Source organism: Mustela putorius, unplaced genomic scaffold (genome assembly GCF_011764305.1).
Source record: "Mustela putorius furo isolate JIRA1106 unplaced genomic scaffold, ASM1176430v1.1 tig00537293_pilon_pilon_pilon, whole genome shotgun sequence".
NCBI lineage: Eukaryota > Metazoa > Chordata > Mammalia > Carnivora > Mustelidae > Mustela > Mustela putorius.
Window position 1 is genome coordinate 2,824,941 of NW_025422431.1, and position 17,572 is coordinate 2,842,512.

At 47.2% G+C, this 17,572-nt stretch overlaps 1 protein-coding gene across 2 annotated transcripts in view; it reads right to left on the reverse strand.

Annotated features, from left to right (window-relative positions):
• Positions 1–17,572, reverse strand: part of DPYSL5 (dihydropyrimidinase like 5) — a 93,528-nt gene that overhangs the window by 24,118 nt on the left and 51,838 nt on the right. For both annotated transcript variants that reach the window (XM_004765375.3, XM_004765376.3), the window contains exon 3: positions 1,937–2,095. In XM_004765375.3, the coding sequence (XP_004765432.1) occupies positions 1,937–2,095 (159 nt within the window). The remainder of the gene's footprint in view (positions 1–1,936; positions 2,096–17,572) is intronic.

Genomic DNA, 17,572 nt, shown 5'->3' on the forward strand with positions numbered 1-17,572 from the left:
GATGGAGGGGACGTGGGCCAGTCGGCAGAGTGACCATATGACCGCCTGCCACCTTGCAGAATCTCACTTTCCCATAGGCTGCTGGGAGGTCACGTGAGCAAACGGAGGCAGAAGTACTTGGAAAACTGTCAAGTGTGACACAAATATAGGCTATATTGTTACCGTCCCGGTGTGTTTCTGCCACTCTAGTGGCTTGTCCTGTGTTTCTGACTCCAAGTTAGCCTTCTCGGTAAAAGCATTAACAGCTTTTACTCCCACGGCTTGTGCCCCCTGCTTCCCTAATGAAAGTGGCATTACAGAGAAGTCACAATAATGCTAAAAGTCCTGAGCGCCGGGGCGCCTGGCTGGCTCAGTCAGTGGAGCACGTGACTCTTGCTGTTGGGGTTGTGGGTTTGAGCCCCAGGTTGGGCATGGAGATTACCTAAAAATAAAATTTAAAATAAAATAAAATAAAAAATCCTGAGGCCCTGGGGAAAATCCAAATAAATTGAAGTTTATCCCCACAAAGACCACGTAGCCAAATCAAAAATCTTCTCACTTAAATGAAAGAGTTAGTATGTCAAAAGCACTTATGAAAAAAAGGACTGGAAGGAAATAAGCTAAAACAACAGTGGCTGTGTTGGGGGGGGGTGACCAGATAATGGGCTTCTTTCCTACTTTTAAAATTCACAGCGAGAAAGAAATGAATTGATACTAACAAAAAAGAATTTGAGAAGTGTGGAGGTCCCCACAACCTCCAGGGACCTAGAGATGGCTGGCCTGGCCTCAGTGTGGCTGAGAATTGTAGTGGATGCTCTATTCCAGGCCAACTCCCGTGGGAGGGAAGAGAGAGAGGCTCGGGGTAGAGTCGTCCATCCAGAAGGGTGTCCAACACAAAACCCCCACTTGTGGTAATGGCTGGCTGACCTTCAGGGTGGTCTGCACCTTTGCCCAAGAGCAGAAGGGAGGGTTTCATGGTGTGAGGCTTGGGGGGCTCCGAGGCCTTTCCTGAGGGTCAGGTCGGAAATAACGGAGGAGACTGGGTGACTCCCATGCTCCCAGCTAAAACCCAAGGGCAGAAGAGCAGGGGGCTTTTAATTCCATCTGAGAAGGGAGTCAAGCCCTTTAGACCAGGCTCCACAGCTGAAGAACTTTTTAAAATGTCTTAATGCTTGTTGTTTTGTTTTGTTTTGCTTTAGAGTAGACTCCATGCCCAATGCGGAGTCTGATCTCACAGCCTCGAGATCAAGAGCTTCGTGCTCCTCCGACGGGGCCAGCCTGGCGCCCCAATGCTTGTTCATTTTCATGACTCCAGGGCACCCACGTGAGTGCTGGCACACGGTGGTTAATACGGAACTGATGAAAGAACGAACACCTAGCCTGCTTCCCTGGAGTAATAAGCACGAAAATTCTAGAAACAAGCAAAATCTGAAGGCTTATCTATCTGTTTTTAGGAAGAGCCAGGAGGTGGGAATCTGGGACCTGGGGCAGGGGGAGGATGGGAAAGCCATGAGCGAGGGCCAGCCTCTGAGCTCTCAGAATGGGGGCTGGGCCCCCAGAGGGAAGAAGGGACCCTGTCCATTTGTTCCAGGCAGCACCGAGTCAAGACAGCAACCTCTGTTCTGTTCTGAGCCTGCAGGGCCCTGTTGTCCCTTCCAGTGTGAAAATGACACGGCCCTTGGAGCCTGACAATAGCCAACCCCACTATTCAGGGCTCCCCACACTTCTGCCTTAGGCCCTCTCTGTCTGCTGGAAAACTGGCCCTTTAAATTATAGAACAAGCCTTCTCATCCCTTTGTGGAATCATGTGTTTTTCTTCTTTTAGCATTTTGGGGGAGGGGTTAGAATGGCATGGGATGGGGGGGGTATCCTTAATCCTAGCCGACTCTGACCAAATGGCCCCTCTGCCTCAAAGAGCATTCATTCTTTTTGGGGGGATTCCAGCCAGCCCCGTTACCTTGGGTGCCCACCAGGTGATCCCCACGTGCAAGGCGTAGTCACAGCAGACCTTGGGGTCGGCCAGACCCCGGCACTTCTCGTATGCCTCCACGAGCGAGGTCTCCTTATCGGGCAGGACGTGGCCAATGACCATGGTGGTGCCTCCAACAAGGGCCGCCTGTGGGGGACAGGAAGAGCAGTCTTGTCACATCCCTTGCCATAGCCGAGTTCCCGATGCAGGCAGACATTGGGTAGACATTCGGGCCAACCACAGACCCTATCAAGCAATAGGCTGTGAATCCTCAGTGCAGCAACACATGGGAAGCTGGAAGGAGCTGGACGAGCAGGGGCCGGTGGGTAACTCATCACCATTGCGGATCTAGAGCACGAACCTGCTTCTTCCTCATCTGGGGTTGTGGCTCAGGGCTTTGGAAAAACCACTTGGTGTTACCTGAGCCCGAGGCTAACCTCTCCTTTCCAAAGAGCAGAGTCCCTCCACCCCCAACGATTCTGGCCAACCTGAATCTATAGATGACACAACCAAATGTTTCATGTCGTACATCTATTCATAATATTTATTTAGTCACTGGACGTATTTAAATCCTACTGAAGGAAAGCTTAATTTGGATATATCATTTTGTTTTATTCTCTCATATCTCATGAAACAATTTTATTTATTTATTTAAAATATTTCTCATTGGGGCGCCTGGGTGGCTCAGTGGGTTGAAGCCTCTGCCTTCGGCTCGGGTCATGATCCCAGGGTCCTGGGATCGAGCCCCACATCGGGCTCTCTGCTCTGCAGGGAGCCTGCTTCCTCCTCTCTCTCCCTGCCTGCCTCTCTGCCTACTTGTGATCTTTGTCTGTCAAATAAATAAAATAAAATAAAATAAAAATTTTTCATTTATTTAATAGAGAGTGCAAGCAGCGGGGAGGGGCAGAGGAAGAAACAGACTCCCCCATTGAACAGGAAGCCCCACGTGGGGCTCAATCCCAGGACGCCGGATCATGACCTGAGCCAAAGGCCGACGCTTAACCAACTGAGCCACCCAGGTGCCCCTTCATAAAACAATTTTATCCAAAGTTTTCATATGCACCTTCCACATGGGGCTTTGTCTTCAGTTTTTCCAAGCACACTGAGTTCATTTCCATTTCTCTTGTTTGAGATAAGGCAGTTTCTAGGTCCCTGTATGATTTATCAATGAAAAATTACTCTATTCACAACCTCTATAAGGTACCACTTAAAGAGAAATCTTTAAAAAGCCTCACTTGTAATAATAATAATAATAATAATAATAATAATAATAATTTTAAAAAGCAATACCTCCAGAAATAATTACTAAATCTATATTAAAGACCCACCTTCCCCACATATGCTTTTTTTAAAAACCAATTTGGTCGGGTGACCTGCACAAGCTTCCAGAACTAGCACTGACCAAAGGCTGTTCCAGGCTAATGTGTTGTTCCCAAACAAAACTTCATCAAAATAGAATAATTAAGAGAGGGATCCACTACTCTGTGAGTGCTCTGATAGAAGATGACCCTCTCTTTCCAATGAGTAAAAGTTTGGACAAAACCCGTCCTTCTATTTGGGCCCAAATTTGAGCCCTCACTCTCCACCTCCCAGCTGGATAACCTCAGTCACATTACTTAACCTCCCTGGGATGCTTTACCTATAAGAGCTACTATAGTAACTACTTATCCTCTCTAAGCTTTACCTAAATTGGCTTCCTTGCCAGGTAGTTGGGAAAGTGAAACATCTCGAATAAAATGGACTGCGTGAAGTCTGTCCTAATGGGTGCTTAACTATCCAGACTTTGACCATCTATCTCTGTTTCTGTAGGGGAGAAAAACAGGACAATGAAATTGTCTTAATGATTTCATGCTTCTCTAGTCAGTCAAATCCTTGATCACAAATCAGAAACACTGCTGGGGAATGGGGAACTGAAAAAAAATAGTTCAGTGGCCAAACAACAATTAAAATAAAAACTCTTGCAACACAGATTTCCCACGCTGACCCTGGCTGGGCCAGGGGTCAGACAACTCATGTTTTGAAAAGTCAGGGGTCCCACTTTTTGCACGGCTTAAAGCAACCAATAGGGGGCGGTAGTTTTGCGGTACACAAAGGGGGAACAGGGATGGGGGGGCGGCAGGGAAATGAGAGAAGGGGAAGAGCAGCAGATTGTAGCTTTACTAGCTGGCTTCTATTTGTGATCCAGCTGGGTCTGCCAGGCTGATTCACCCTTACGGCAGCTGGTTGTACTCTATTCTGCCCTGAAATGCATTTCTTGACTTTACATGTGGACATGGGGTGTGTCGAATATTGGGATTTCATATACTAAATTGTTTTATTTTATACACTTAATGATCTTATTGGTTCTAGGTTCCTTTCCTTTGCACCTCCCCCAGTATGTCTGTGGCCTTGAACAGAAAAAGGGGGACCTGGAAACAGCACAGTCTGATAAGAGAGCCAAGACTCTTCCTAAGATCTGAGGGTCCCACACCGAGGGTAGAAAAGGAGGTCCATGTGCTGAACCTCTAAACAGTTAAAAGTTACAGAGCAAGCTGTTACGCGCAATACATTCTATCCTCCTACTACTCTGACAAATACGTAGCCGAGAAGGCCAGGTCTGAATTTAGAGCTCTTGGGAATCCTTGCAGCTCTGAGCTACACTGAGCTACACTGTAGGGGATGCTGGCCTTCAGCCTTTGCACGCACCTGCAGCTCACACCCGTGACCCTGGGTTTGTCCTGCAGCCTGTGGGTCAAAGGTCTGCTCACTCCCTGCAAAATGCTGCCCTTGGATCAGACACGCACACACTGGTAGTCTGGCCCCCAGGAGGACAGAGTCAAGCTTGGTCCTGGTTGCTCAGGACCATTCGTTAGGGAATCCCAGGGACCCTGAGTCTAGAAGAGGCCAGTGGGCTCTGGGCAGACACGGTCCCTCTTGCCTGAGTCTAAGGACAGTAACTGAAGGGTTCTGGTAGGTGTCTCTGGACGGTGGTGCTGACTTTCCCACTTACTGGCTGGAATCCCAGGCCAGCTGTGTGCCCGCACTGCACCTCACCTCGTGGGGGCCCAGAGACGATCTGGGGGCAACGGTGTGAGAGCATCTGCAAGCTGGGAAGGGGCACATAAATATCTGGACTAATTATTTCTGCTAAAACCTCCGGTCTAAAACACAAGTTTAACAGGATCAGCAAATACTCCCCCAGCTGCAGGCTCAGAAGTCCGGCCCAGATGCTGGATGTACCAGGATGTACAAGCACTTGTTTCCTCCCAGGCAAGACAGACACAGAGCTGGCTTTGAAAATATGTACAGTTCCAACCCACGGGATGAACGCCCGCAAGCTCTGATTCCTGGGAGTGTGGTGTCACAGATGTGACAGACCTTTTTACTGTCATCCCACACAAAACAGCCTTGTAGAAATCAACAGAGAGCACGACTCACTCCTGCTCCTAAGCCTTTCAAAGGGATTATGTTTATGAATATGGGGCTGTGTGACTGCTGAACGTTCCTGGTTTGAGGCAGAAAATGGTGTTGGTTAAGCAAGCTGTGGATGATGCTTAATGGAAGTCAACAGAAATGACGTTCATGGAGTCTAAGTCATAACATGGAAAAAGGGTGATACTATAATGAGCGAAAAAGGCAGAATTCAATATGTGTACCCAAGATGCTGAGAAGTATGTTTAAACACACAGGCACCCACACAAGGAAAAACATGGGAGGAAATAGACCAAAACATTAACAAGGACTGTTTTTGAGTGATGAGAGTCTGAGTTACTTATTTTTTCTAGTTTTCTGAAATCTACTTAATAGATTATATTACTTAGTTATAATGTCTTTTTTTAAACATAAATTTAGGGGAAGCTAAAAATTATTTAAAAATTAGTTAACCATGTGGGGCACCTGGGTGGTTCATTCGTTTAGGTGTCCAACTCTTGGTTTCAGCTCAGGTCATGATCTGGGGGGCTTGGGATCAAGCCCCATAGGGCTCCCTGCTCAGTGGAGAGTCTGCTTGAGATTCTCTTTCTTCCTCTCCCTCTGCCCTTTCCCAACTCCCCTCCAAGCTCTCTCCCTCTCAAAGAAATAAATCCTTAAGAATAGTTAACCATGGGGCACCTGGGTGGCTCAGTGGGTTGAGCTGCTGCCTTCGCCTCAAGTCATAATCTCAGGGTCCTGGGATTGAGTCCCGCATCGGGCTCTCTGCTCAGCAGGGAGCCTGCTTCCTCCTCTCTCTCTCTCTCTCTCTCTGCCTGCCTCTCTGCCTACTTGTGATCTCTCTGTCAAATAAATAAAATCTTTAAAAAAAAAAAAAAAGTTAACCATGCTTCTGTGTTCAAAATACTTTCTTCTAAAATTACAAAACATTTCAAATGTACAGTAAAAGTACAGAAAATAATACAACACACAGGCATGAGCCTGCTAGTCAAACGTAACAGATTTAACACTTTTTGCTGTTTTTAAAAAAACATTAAACAAATGGACTATAAGCAATCCAACCAAAGCCCTCCATCCCTCTCCCCTGAGGTTGATATAAATTGCTCCCATCTATGTTTTTATGCTTTAGACTGTGTTTGTTTTGTGAATTTAAAAAATTTACACCAATGGCATTGGACTGTCCACAGCTTTTTGAAACTTGCTTTTTAAAAACTCAACATCTTTAAGATCTATTTCATTCCCTTCAATGAATGGTATGAATACTCCTCCAGGGCGGTATTCAATTCCGAGTTCACGGACAGTTAAAACACTTGAGTATTTCTGCTCACGCGGGAACAGTCCCCACCGTCGGGGTGGACGTTACCGGAAGTGGCGGTGTAGCTTCCTGGCGCATGCGCACCTCCAATTCCACTGGCATGGTCCAGGGACCAGGTGTCCTGGGTGACCAAAATTGCACATTTACCTATACTGGTCCTTTAGTTTTTACCTAAACTGCTCTCCAGCCAAGCAGCTCTACCGAGTCTGTGACAAATGTTTTTATTGTGAATGTGGGACTTCACATCTCTCACTGTTAAGTTAATAAGGATATTGGGACCATTTGTTTAACCGACAGACACAGCATCATGATACACCTTTGGCAGGAGAGGAAACATAACTTGAGTACTTCACAGGTTACCAGTGATTTTATTTTTAATTTTTAAAAAATCTTTTAATGATTTTTATTTATTTACTTGAGAGCGAACATGAGCATGGGGGAGGGGCAGGGACAGAGGGAGCTGCAGATTCCCCGCTGAGCAAGGAGCCCCACGTGGGGCTTGATCCCAGGACCCCCATATCATGACCTGAGCACAAGGCAGCCACTTAACCAACTGAGCCACTCAGGCGCCGCCGTGATTTGTTTTCGACATTTGTGGTATTCTGTGGGGTAAATCTGGAATTATTTGATGCTCAGTAATGTCAATTCCATTTGTTTCCTAATAAAACCCAATATACTTAATGGTAATACATTTTATGACCCACTTTCCAGGCATACACTGGGCTAGAGCTTGCACTGAAACTCGAACTAAACCTGATAGAAATGTCGTCTTTATGCTTCAGAAGTTCATCAGATGACTACGGGGCACACAGAGTCTCCATGTGGACCAGATCCAAGCTCAGCGAGTTGGAAAGAAATTTCAGAAAAAATACGATTCATTTACTGGCATGACAGCGTTGGAGAGAACAGTGTATTGGCCCTTCCTGCCTCTCCCAGGACAAAGTTCTTTGGAGAGTCACTCTCTTACTGTCTTCTGCATTGCTGCAACTTGAATCATGTTTTTCTGGGATCCCAGTAGCAATGGTTTTTTTATTTTCCAATTCCACACTCCTCCCTGCCCCCACCCCATAATCTTTGCTCCAAAGAAGGGGGTTTGTTCCAAGGCTGAACCAATAGGCCAAGGCACAACATTTGTGCTCTGCTGTTGAGAATGTACTTGGGGCCAGAGGTAATCTGTGGGGTTTTTCACTGAGGAAGGGTGAAGGGCTTCTAGGAGAGTATTGAATGTTCTATACAGTGCATAGAAAAGGGGGTTTGTTTTCAGGGAGGTGACTGGAATCAGAAAACGAGGATCTGCTACTGCCTAGACCTACAAGATCAAGGGCAACACAGTCTTTGAGGGAATGCTCCAGCACAGAGAGTCAAATAACAAGTATTTGGATGTGGGGCGCCTGGGTGGCTCAGTGGCTTAAACCTCTGCCTTTGGCTCAGGTCATAATCTCAAGGTCCTGGGATCTTGCCCCGCAAGGGGCTGTCTGCTCAGCGGGGTGCCTGCTTCCTCTTCTCTCTCTCTCTGCCTACTTGTGATTTCTGTCAAATAAATAAATAAAATCTTTAAAAAAACACAAAAAAACAAAAAACAAGTATTTGGATGTGTTTTGTTGACGAGTGAGCACGGATGCACACATTTCTACATTTCCTGATGCCGCTGGGAAAGGCAGCATCGGTTCAGCTGGATCTGCTTCTCTTGGAATTGCTGAACCAGTTCTTTTTCTTTGCACATTAAAATGATCATCTATCTTTTACTCACAATCTCCCAAAGTACAAGAGAGAAAAAAAAATCACTAGCTCAGTGGTTTCTCTCTTGCTCTAAGTAACTTCCTTCACCATCAGGAATCTGTTGGGGCCCCTGGAAGGCCAGCTCTTAAGCACCACGTGTTAGGACTTGAGAAACTCTCCAAAAGAAGGACCTGAGCATTTCGTCAAGTGAGATGACACATGTTCGTAGGGTCCTTAGAACGATGGCCGGCACTCAGTCCAAACCTTCCGTGGCCTAAGCGGTCCCACAGTGCCTTGCATGTAGAGAGGCTCTCTGCTTGGTATTTAAATTTTTGCTGTCATCATCTTAAAATTCTTCCTAATGTTAGAACAAGGAGCCCCACATTTTTATTAGCTACACTCGCCTGATGGGGGTTATCTGGCTCTGACGGGTTTACACTAAGCTTCACCACCAACTCAGCCAGCTCCCACTGGGGTCTCAGGACATGGACTCTTGATCTGACAATTCCCTTCCGGGCCACTTAAGGGCTGACCCCTGCTTCAGACTCTTTGGCAGTGACCCCAACCCCTTTCTATCAAATGCCTCCTTTCTCTGGAAAAAAAAAAAAAATACAAACCAAACCCAAACCCTCCTAGCTTTTCTGCAGGGCACCTGACTGATGTGTGATCAGTTCCCTGGGGCTACCCTTTCTGTCCCTATGGCTGCAGACAGCTCTCAAGCCTTTTCTTGACCCATAATTTACAGCCTGTGGAGCTCATCCTGCAGCTGATTGGTTTTCTCTAAATTGTACATTTGCAATTAATTGCATTCCCAAACTCCTTTTACTTTCCACTCCTACCTTCTGTGTCCATAGTGTCTCCCACACCTTCTGGGTGGGGGTTGGGGGCGGCTGGTTCCACGTCTGACCTTGCAATGCTCTTACTCTAAGCATTACCCTAAAACTCACATTTTATCCTTTGAATTTTCTGCAGAAGAAGCAGGCAACCTTCAATTCACAACATATTTTGGGAAAAGGACATTCTCACCCACACTTACTCTGCCTGCTGTTTACAGGCATTTTAATGTTATATTTAGAGGCAAATAGTATAGTGACAAGAATTGGACTTTAAGGCAGGCAGATCCAGGTTTAAATCCTAGCTCCATCACTTACGTTTAAGAACTTGGCAAGTTGTTTAATCTCTGAGCTCCTTTTCCTCAAATGTAAAATGAAGATAGCATATACCCATGGGGTTACTCTGATTAGATGAGAAAATGCATAGAAAACCCTTAGCACAGTGTCTGCACATAGTAGGAGCCCAACAGTGTTTATGGCCAGTAAGTAAAATTTGCAGGTAGCATTAATACACACACTACGTGCCCTCTATGACACGTATCAGATGATCCAGAAGGAGCCAAGAAAGGTAAGCAAGAAATGTGGCTGGCAAACAGGACAAGAAAAAGGTTCACTAGTAGTAGAGATGACTTCGAAGTAGTTTGAGAGTACAAGTCATCAAAAGTAGCATTCCTCTTGGGGCACCTGGGTGGCTCAGGCAGTTAAGCAACTGCCTTTGGCTCAGGTCATGATCCCGGGTCCTAGGCAGGCTCCCTGCTCATGGGGGAGCCTCTCCCTCCCTCTGTCCCTTTCCGGCTCATGCTCTCTCTCAAATAAATAAATAAAATCTTTATAAAAAAAACAAAAAGGGGGGGATCATTCTTCTTGGCGGCAGCATCAGGTACAAAAGGCCAAAGGAAGGCAAGGATATACTGTATAGGCAGGCTAAGAGCTGGAAGGTGGGCAGGACAGCATAGGTGAAGTCGGGGGCACAGCCAGAGGACAGACGGTAGACCTGTCTGGTTTGGGCCAAGGCAAGTCTAGTTAGGACCAGACTGGATTCCATCAGGTCAGCAAAGTTGAGCACCTTGTGTGATGCACAGGCGGTGGTCCTGAGGGCACTGAGGGAGTGTGGCGTTTATGGGAGCACACTTACAGAGAGGACGCTGTCACGCCCCCAGCCCCCAACAGATCTGTAGTCATAGCGGGCTGCGGGGCAGGGGGAGATGATGAGGGCTGACTGCAGATACTCTGACTGTGGAGTGCCAGCTTCAGGGTCATGGCCCTGAATCGGGGGCTGGGGATGGAAGGGACAAATGTGAAAGCTGTCTCTTGGAAGAAGGGGCTGCAGCCAAGTTTGATGCTAGAAGGGGTGGTGATGTCAATGATGAGGGAGGTTTCATGCTTGTGCGGCTAAGAAAACAGTATGGGGAGAGGGAAAGGATCTTTTGTTCCTCGTAAGAGAGATCTGATTGAAAGACATCCAAGTAGAGATGAACATCACTAATGATAACCAACGCCCCCAAACATGGGCTCTGTGCCCCTTTAACTCTCACAATGACCCTCCGAAAGAGGGATGTTACTGTCACCATTGCTCCGATGAGGAAACTGAGGGTTGATCTTTATATCTGTTAGGCTGGGAGGGGCCCCTCTTCCCATCCATTCAAGAGGGGTGAGGCATGGAGAAAGGAGGAAATGACCAGAGGGTGCCTGCACCCTTGATCCCAGACCGCTTACAAAACAGGAAATGGAGTCAAATTCCCAGGGGCAAGGTTTGGAAAAATTAGAGGAGGGTGGCGCCGGGCCAACACTCCTAAAGGAGTTGCATGTAGAATCACGCACGAGGGGCCGGGGGAAGCTGGCGGCAAGGGCAGAGCAAGCAGCCCGGGAGAGCTGAGGCAGTGGGGAGCCTGGGGAGGGGGGTCTGGGGGAGGGATGGACCACAAAAGGGTCCAGGCAGAGAGCCAGCATGGCAATAAAGGGGGAGGCATCTCAGGCTGGCCCAGAGTTTGGCTGGGGCTTAGGGCGACATTTGCATTTTTAGCTTGTTAGCAGTGAGTGCGGGCAGGCTCTCGGGTGGGAGAAGCCTGAATTCTGGAGCCCCGCAGACCTGGATCCGACTTCTGGCCGTATTGCTGAGTCCTGTGGTCTCGGGTGAGCGAGTTCCCGCCTGAGAGGATGGGGGTGCCATTCCCAAAAGGCGGGATCCCTGATAGGGGAGCGGGGTTGTGGCGGGCAGTGCTGAGTTTGGGGGAGACGCACAGAGAGGATGAAGACGGAGACAAGACCAGGAAGGACACTAGGAAAGACACTAGGAAAGACAGCCAAGAGGAAGGAAGCAGCCCAGCAAACCCTCCTACCACAGCACAAAACTCCCTGGGTCAGCAGTTCCAAGAAGAGGGCGCTGGCCTAGAGGTTATGATTCCTCCCACCCCCAGAGGCCTAAGCGCCCCCTCCCCAGCAGTGAACAAACCAGGGCAGTTTTGGGGTCTCAGGGACAGCAAACAGACACATCTGCTCCCGAAGCCCTGCCGTAAGCCTGTCTGGGGCTCCCTCAACAGGTGGACTCAGGGCACACACAGCACCCCTGGAGCAGCCCTGCAGAGAAGGCCAGGAAGGGTCTGAGCCTCCGTGTGTGCCAAGTCCTTGTGCCCCTCCTCCCATCAGCCCCACGGTTCTGCCCGGAGCAGGCGGGGGACGCACAGGTCAGGAGGCTGGCAAGAGTTCGCCTTCTCCTTCCCTTCTGTCTCAAATTCCTAAGTACAAAGGGGTGCTTGCTGAGTCTCGGGGGGCGGGGGGGAGGCTGCTTGCGCAGAGGACCCTGCAGGGAAGGATGGTTCCTGAGCTCCGGGGTCCTCGCCCCTGGAGGCGCACCAGGCAGCACAGAGTCACCCCCACGTTAGGGACTCTGGATGAAACAAGACCCATAAAGAATTCCTAGAGAGCTGCACCCCAGCCCAGGGACCTGGTCCCTCTCTGCCTCAATTCACAGAGTGCTCTAGGAGTGGGTCAGTCTTTATGACCACCACGTGGGACAGTGGTCTGCCTACCTCAGTGTCTTAGAGCCGGGCCAAGACTGGGGGCTAGATAGATTTTCTCCAGATCCCATTATGTCTTCTGTTAATGCTAAGAACACATCTGATACCTATGAAATAGTAACTAAGCCCAGAACCTCATTGCCTGCGGTGATCTCACCCGGCTTCAGGGGCTCCTGCACAGAATACTTAAAATAGACAACTGATGAGGAAGTATATACATCAGCCCTAACATTCTCTGGCTTCTGGAATGAGGAATACATGCATAGCAACTGGAGGGAGAACGTTAAAGCATGCATGAGGCGATGCACATTTTCACGGTTAAGACATTTCTTTAAATCCTGGAATGAATTGTGTTAATTCCCAGGCCCGGCAGATGGGTGTGCTGCGGGGACAGAGAAGCAGCTCGCTCAGAAGAAAGTGACATCACTCTCACTGGAGCCAGCAGAGGCCGCTGGGGCAGTTCACTCCCAGGCTGAACACAATGTCACGACAGGAAGTCACATTCGCTGATGGCCTACTACTTATGGGCCGTGTTCTTAACATTTCCTAACTTGTTTGATGCTCGAACTGAGTCTGTCATTGAAAGAAGGATTCAGACAGCTATGTGTGTCCTTAACAACATTATTCCTAACAGCCAAAAGGTGGAAACCACCCCGGGGGGCCAGGAACGCACAGATAGGTAAATAAATTGTGGCATATCTGCATGTTATCCAGCCTTAAAAACAAAGGAAATTCTGACCTATGTGACCATGTAGTTGAAACTTGAGAAAATTATGCTCAATAAAATAAGCCAATCACGAATGAACAAATACTGTATGAGTCCACATAGATGAGGTTCCTAGAATGGTCAAGTTCACAGTGACAAAAGATGGAGTGGTGATTGCCAGGGGTAGGAGGGTATGGGGGGAAGGGGAATGGGGAAGTCCTACTTAATGGGTACTAAGTTTCAGCTAGTTAAGATGAAAAAATTCTGGAGATGGATTTTTAAAAGAATTAAAAAATATATTTGAGGGAGAACGAGCAGGGGGAGGGGGAGAGGGAGAAGCAGACTCCTGGCTGAGTGCAGAGCCTGACATGGGGCTCAATCCCAGCATCCCCAAGATGACAGACGCCGAAGACAGATGCCTAACGACTGAGCTACCCAGGCGCCCCTGGAGATGGATTACTGCAGCGACAACACTGTGTATGTACTTAATGTCATCGATCTATACACTTAAAAATGGCTCAAATGGCAAATGTTATGTTGTATTTTAGGCCATTAAAATTGTTTTTTAAAATATGATTCTATAGGGTGGAGGTTACTCTGCTCTTTTATAGATAAGAAAAGGGACTCAGAAGGAATCGCACAGCCAGAATGAAAAAGGGTCCATCTGCTTCTAGAGCCCCCACGTTTCTTTTATAGTATATGCTGCCCTTTCTAGAGCTCAGGATAGTCCTGGCCTGACAGAGGCGCCCCCTGTTTCCAAGATTCCACTGCAAAACGATGGAGAAAAGCCCCAGTGAAATCGGACCTAACTGCAGTTTGGAAACAGGGGGGTAGGTATGACTTGAGCTTGAATTACAGGGCTAAATCTGAGATTGTACCAACATCCAAAATTATGAAATGAGGAGCTCCAGGCTTCTCTCTAATCCAGAATGATTATCTTTGCTGCCGAGCATCCAATTTAAATTCATTGTGTTTAATACAAAGCCACAGTAGAGAGCAGGCTGTCTCCGACATGCAGTTACCATGGAGACTGGAGATGATCCTCAAAGGGGGTTATGTGGCGGAGAGAACGTGGCTGCCAGCTTCTAAGAAGCCAAGGGGCCTGGGGAAACCATTCTCAAAACAGAGCTGCACAGAGGGGCTCTTTGTCATCGTTCTCCTTAGCAAAGCCCCTTCCAAGCCCAAAGCAGAAAAGTCTACAGGCGAGCGGGGCAGGACCGTCTTTATTAAAAGCCCAGGCTGCCCATGGATGCCAGTGAGGAGGGATTTATCAACCATCCAGAAATAAACCCTGTGTAACCCAACTTGCCCTCTTGTCTACCCTGCCGTGGGCGAGTCCTCATGTTCGTCCCAAAGCTAAGTGATAACAATACACCAAACTGCCGAGGGACGGGGCCCTGGGGTCTCCCTGGATACAAGGCGCCCAGGAATGGGCTGGAGTCAAGGCCAGGAGGCAGGCAGACCTGTCCCTGCACTGATTAGCGTGGCAAGTATTCACTTTTTTCCCCACCTGGAAAGAAAAGATAATAAGAGAACAGAAAAACCTGTCCAAGGGGGATGGTTTAAAGATCATAATAAATGAATAATGGATATAGAGGTGCTCTGACCAATGGGCCTGGACAGCTCCACACACCGCGCTTGTAGGAGGCGGGGACAGAAACTCATCTGCAGAGCCACTGCGGCGGTAGGAGCCACCTAGGGGACTGGGATCCCAGAGGCGGTCAGAGGCTCAGTATGCTCCATTCTGAACCCTGAACTTTCCACGCGGCAGAAAAAACATACTCTTTGATGGGCCACTGAGTCTAGTGTGTAGAGCTTTGGAACTACTGTGCGCTCTCAAACATGGGTTCTAGAGAATCTTAAGCCTGCCAGGTGACTTGGGGCACCAGCCTGGGAGAGATGCAGCCCATCTCTCCCAGGTAACAGGGGATACAAAAAAAAAGGAAACCTGACAGAGGAGCCAGGAGAGGATGGCAGTGGCTCAGAGGTTAGAATTCCAGTCCACAAAACCTTTATCACCCTCTAGGTCCCTCAGCTCGCCCAGGCCACCCTATTCACCAGGAACGATGTGTCAGGCAGAAACGGAGCAGGTGGGCTCTTCCCCACGACGTCCTCACAGTTTACTGTAGAGTGAGACACAGGCCCCGTGAAGGCAGAACAGTCACATCAGTGTGTTGCCTGGCGTGTGCAGGACAATATCCTCAAGGACCTCCGAACCCCCAACACCCAACAAAGTTTCTTTTAAAACACACACACACACACACACACACACACACCTTTTATTTCCCCCCTCCAAATAACTTGAGAAAATTTTAAAGAAAAGTCTTAACTTTTATCTAGCAGAAAGGGACCATGCTAAGGGCAGAGAATATTTACCAAGGGTTTAGTTCGTGCACTCAGTTGACAGTTCCCTTAAGTTTCTGGCTTATAGCCTATACTACAAAAAGTTAGCTCCCAAAGACGAAATAGCCAAAACAACTTTGAAAAAGATGAACAGGGGCGCCTGGGTGGCTCAGTCGTTAAGCGTCTGCCTTCGGCTCAGGTCATGATCCCAGGGTCCTGGGATCGAGTCCTGCATCAGGCTCCCTGCTCAACAGGAAGCCTGCTTCTCCCTCTCCCACTCCCCCTGCTGTGTTCCCTCTCTAGCTGCCTCTCTATTTCTCTGTCAAATAAATAAAATCTTAAAAAAAAAGAAAGAAAAGAAAAGAAAAAGAAGAACGGGGGGACCTGGGTGGCTCATTTGGTTGAACGTCCAACTTTTGATTCCAGCTCAGGTCCTGATCTCAGGGTTGTGAAATCGAATCCTGCCTCGAGCTCTGTCCTTGGCATGGATTTGGCTTGAGATGTTCTGCCTTCTCTCCCTCTGCCCTTCCCCACTGCTCACTGCCTCTCCCGACCTGGGCCAAATAAATAAATAAAATCTTTTTTAAAAAGAAAGAACAAAGCTGGAGGGCTTATACTACCTTCTTTTAAGTCTTATTGTAAAGCTTTGAAAATCAAGACATGGTGGTATTGGTATGAAGACAGACAAATAGATCAAAAGAAAAGCGAGTCCAGAAATAGACCCACGCATAGATGGTCAACAGCTTTTCTACAAGGGATAATCTTGTCAACAAATGGGGCTGACAACTGGACAGCCATACACAAAAAACCTGACCCTTAACCCTTACCATACACCATACACCATACACCATACACAAAATCTAACTTAAAATGGATCACAGACCTGCATGTAAGGGCCAAGATCATAAAACTTGGAAAATATAGGCATAAATTTTAGTGACCTTGGATTTCATAAAAAATTTCTTGGTCAGAGGGCAAAAAACAAATTATGAAAAAAAAAATCAATAAACTGGACTTCGAAATTTTAAACTGTCTTTTCAAAAAACACTGTTAAGAAAACGAAGAGGTAAATCACAGACCGGGGGAAAGTATTTGCAATACATTTACACAATATATGACTTATAACTAGAATATATAAACAACTTATAACTAGAATATATAACTAGAATATATATAGAATATATAAACAACTTATAACTAGAATATATAAAACCATTAAAAGGGCTAACAACTTGGGGTACAGATGCATGGCTTGAGTCTTAGTCCATGAAACATGCAACTCTTTGGGTGCCTGGGTGGCTCAGTGGGTTAGGCCTCTGCCTTTGGCTCAGGTCAAGATCTTGGGGTCCTGGGATCAAGCCCCACATCGGGCTCTCTGCTCAGTAGGGAGCCTGCTTCCCCTACCTCTCTGCCTGCCTCTCTGTCTACTTGTGATCTCTCTGTCAAATAAATAAATTAATTTAATTAAATTAAGAAAAAAGGAAACATGCAACTCTGTGATCTCAGGGTTGTGAGTTCAAGCCCCGCGCTGGGTGTAGAGATTACTTAAAAAAATCAATAAAAAGAAACTTAACTCAAATAGAAAATGGACGAAAGATGTGAACACTTCTCCAAAGATATACAGGGTCTACATACATAAAGACATTCAGCATTAGCCATTAAGGGAAATTCAAATGAAAACCACATAGAGAGCTTCCGGGTTGGTGAGCATGTGGAGATGGGGGGCAGTGGTGCATCTGGAGAGGGGCACGCAGGCTCCACTTCACCCACACCTCGCCCTGTGCATCTCTTCCATCTACTTGTTTCTGAATCCTATCCTTTTATAGTAAAGCAGTGATCTAGTAAAAAAACCCAAAACCAAACACACACACACACACACACACACAATGAAGTGCCTGTATACACCTGTTAGAATGGCTAAAATTAAAAAGATTGATCCTAACAAGTGATGGCAAAGATGTGGAACCGGGAAGGAAGATAAAATATTACAACCACTTTGGAAACCATCTTGGCAATTTCTTAAAAAGCTCAATATACACCTGCCATGTGACCTAGACATTCCATTCTTAGGTAATTACCTTGGGGAAATAAACATATGTCTGCACAAAGGCTTGTACCCAAATGTTCATAGTAGCTTTACCTGCAATAACCAAAAACTTAATAATGCTGAGCGGAAGAAACTGGGCCATAAAAGGAATACATACTGGATTATTCCATTTATGTAAAAATGTCGGAAAATGCAGACTAATCTATTGTGACAGAAAATAGATCAGTGATTATCAG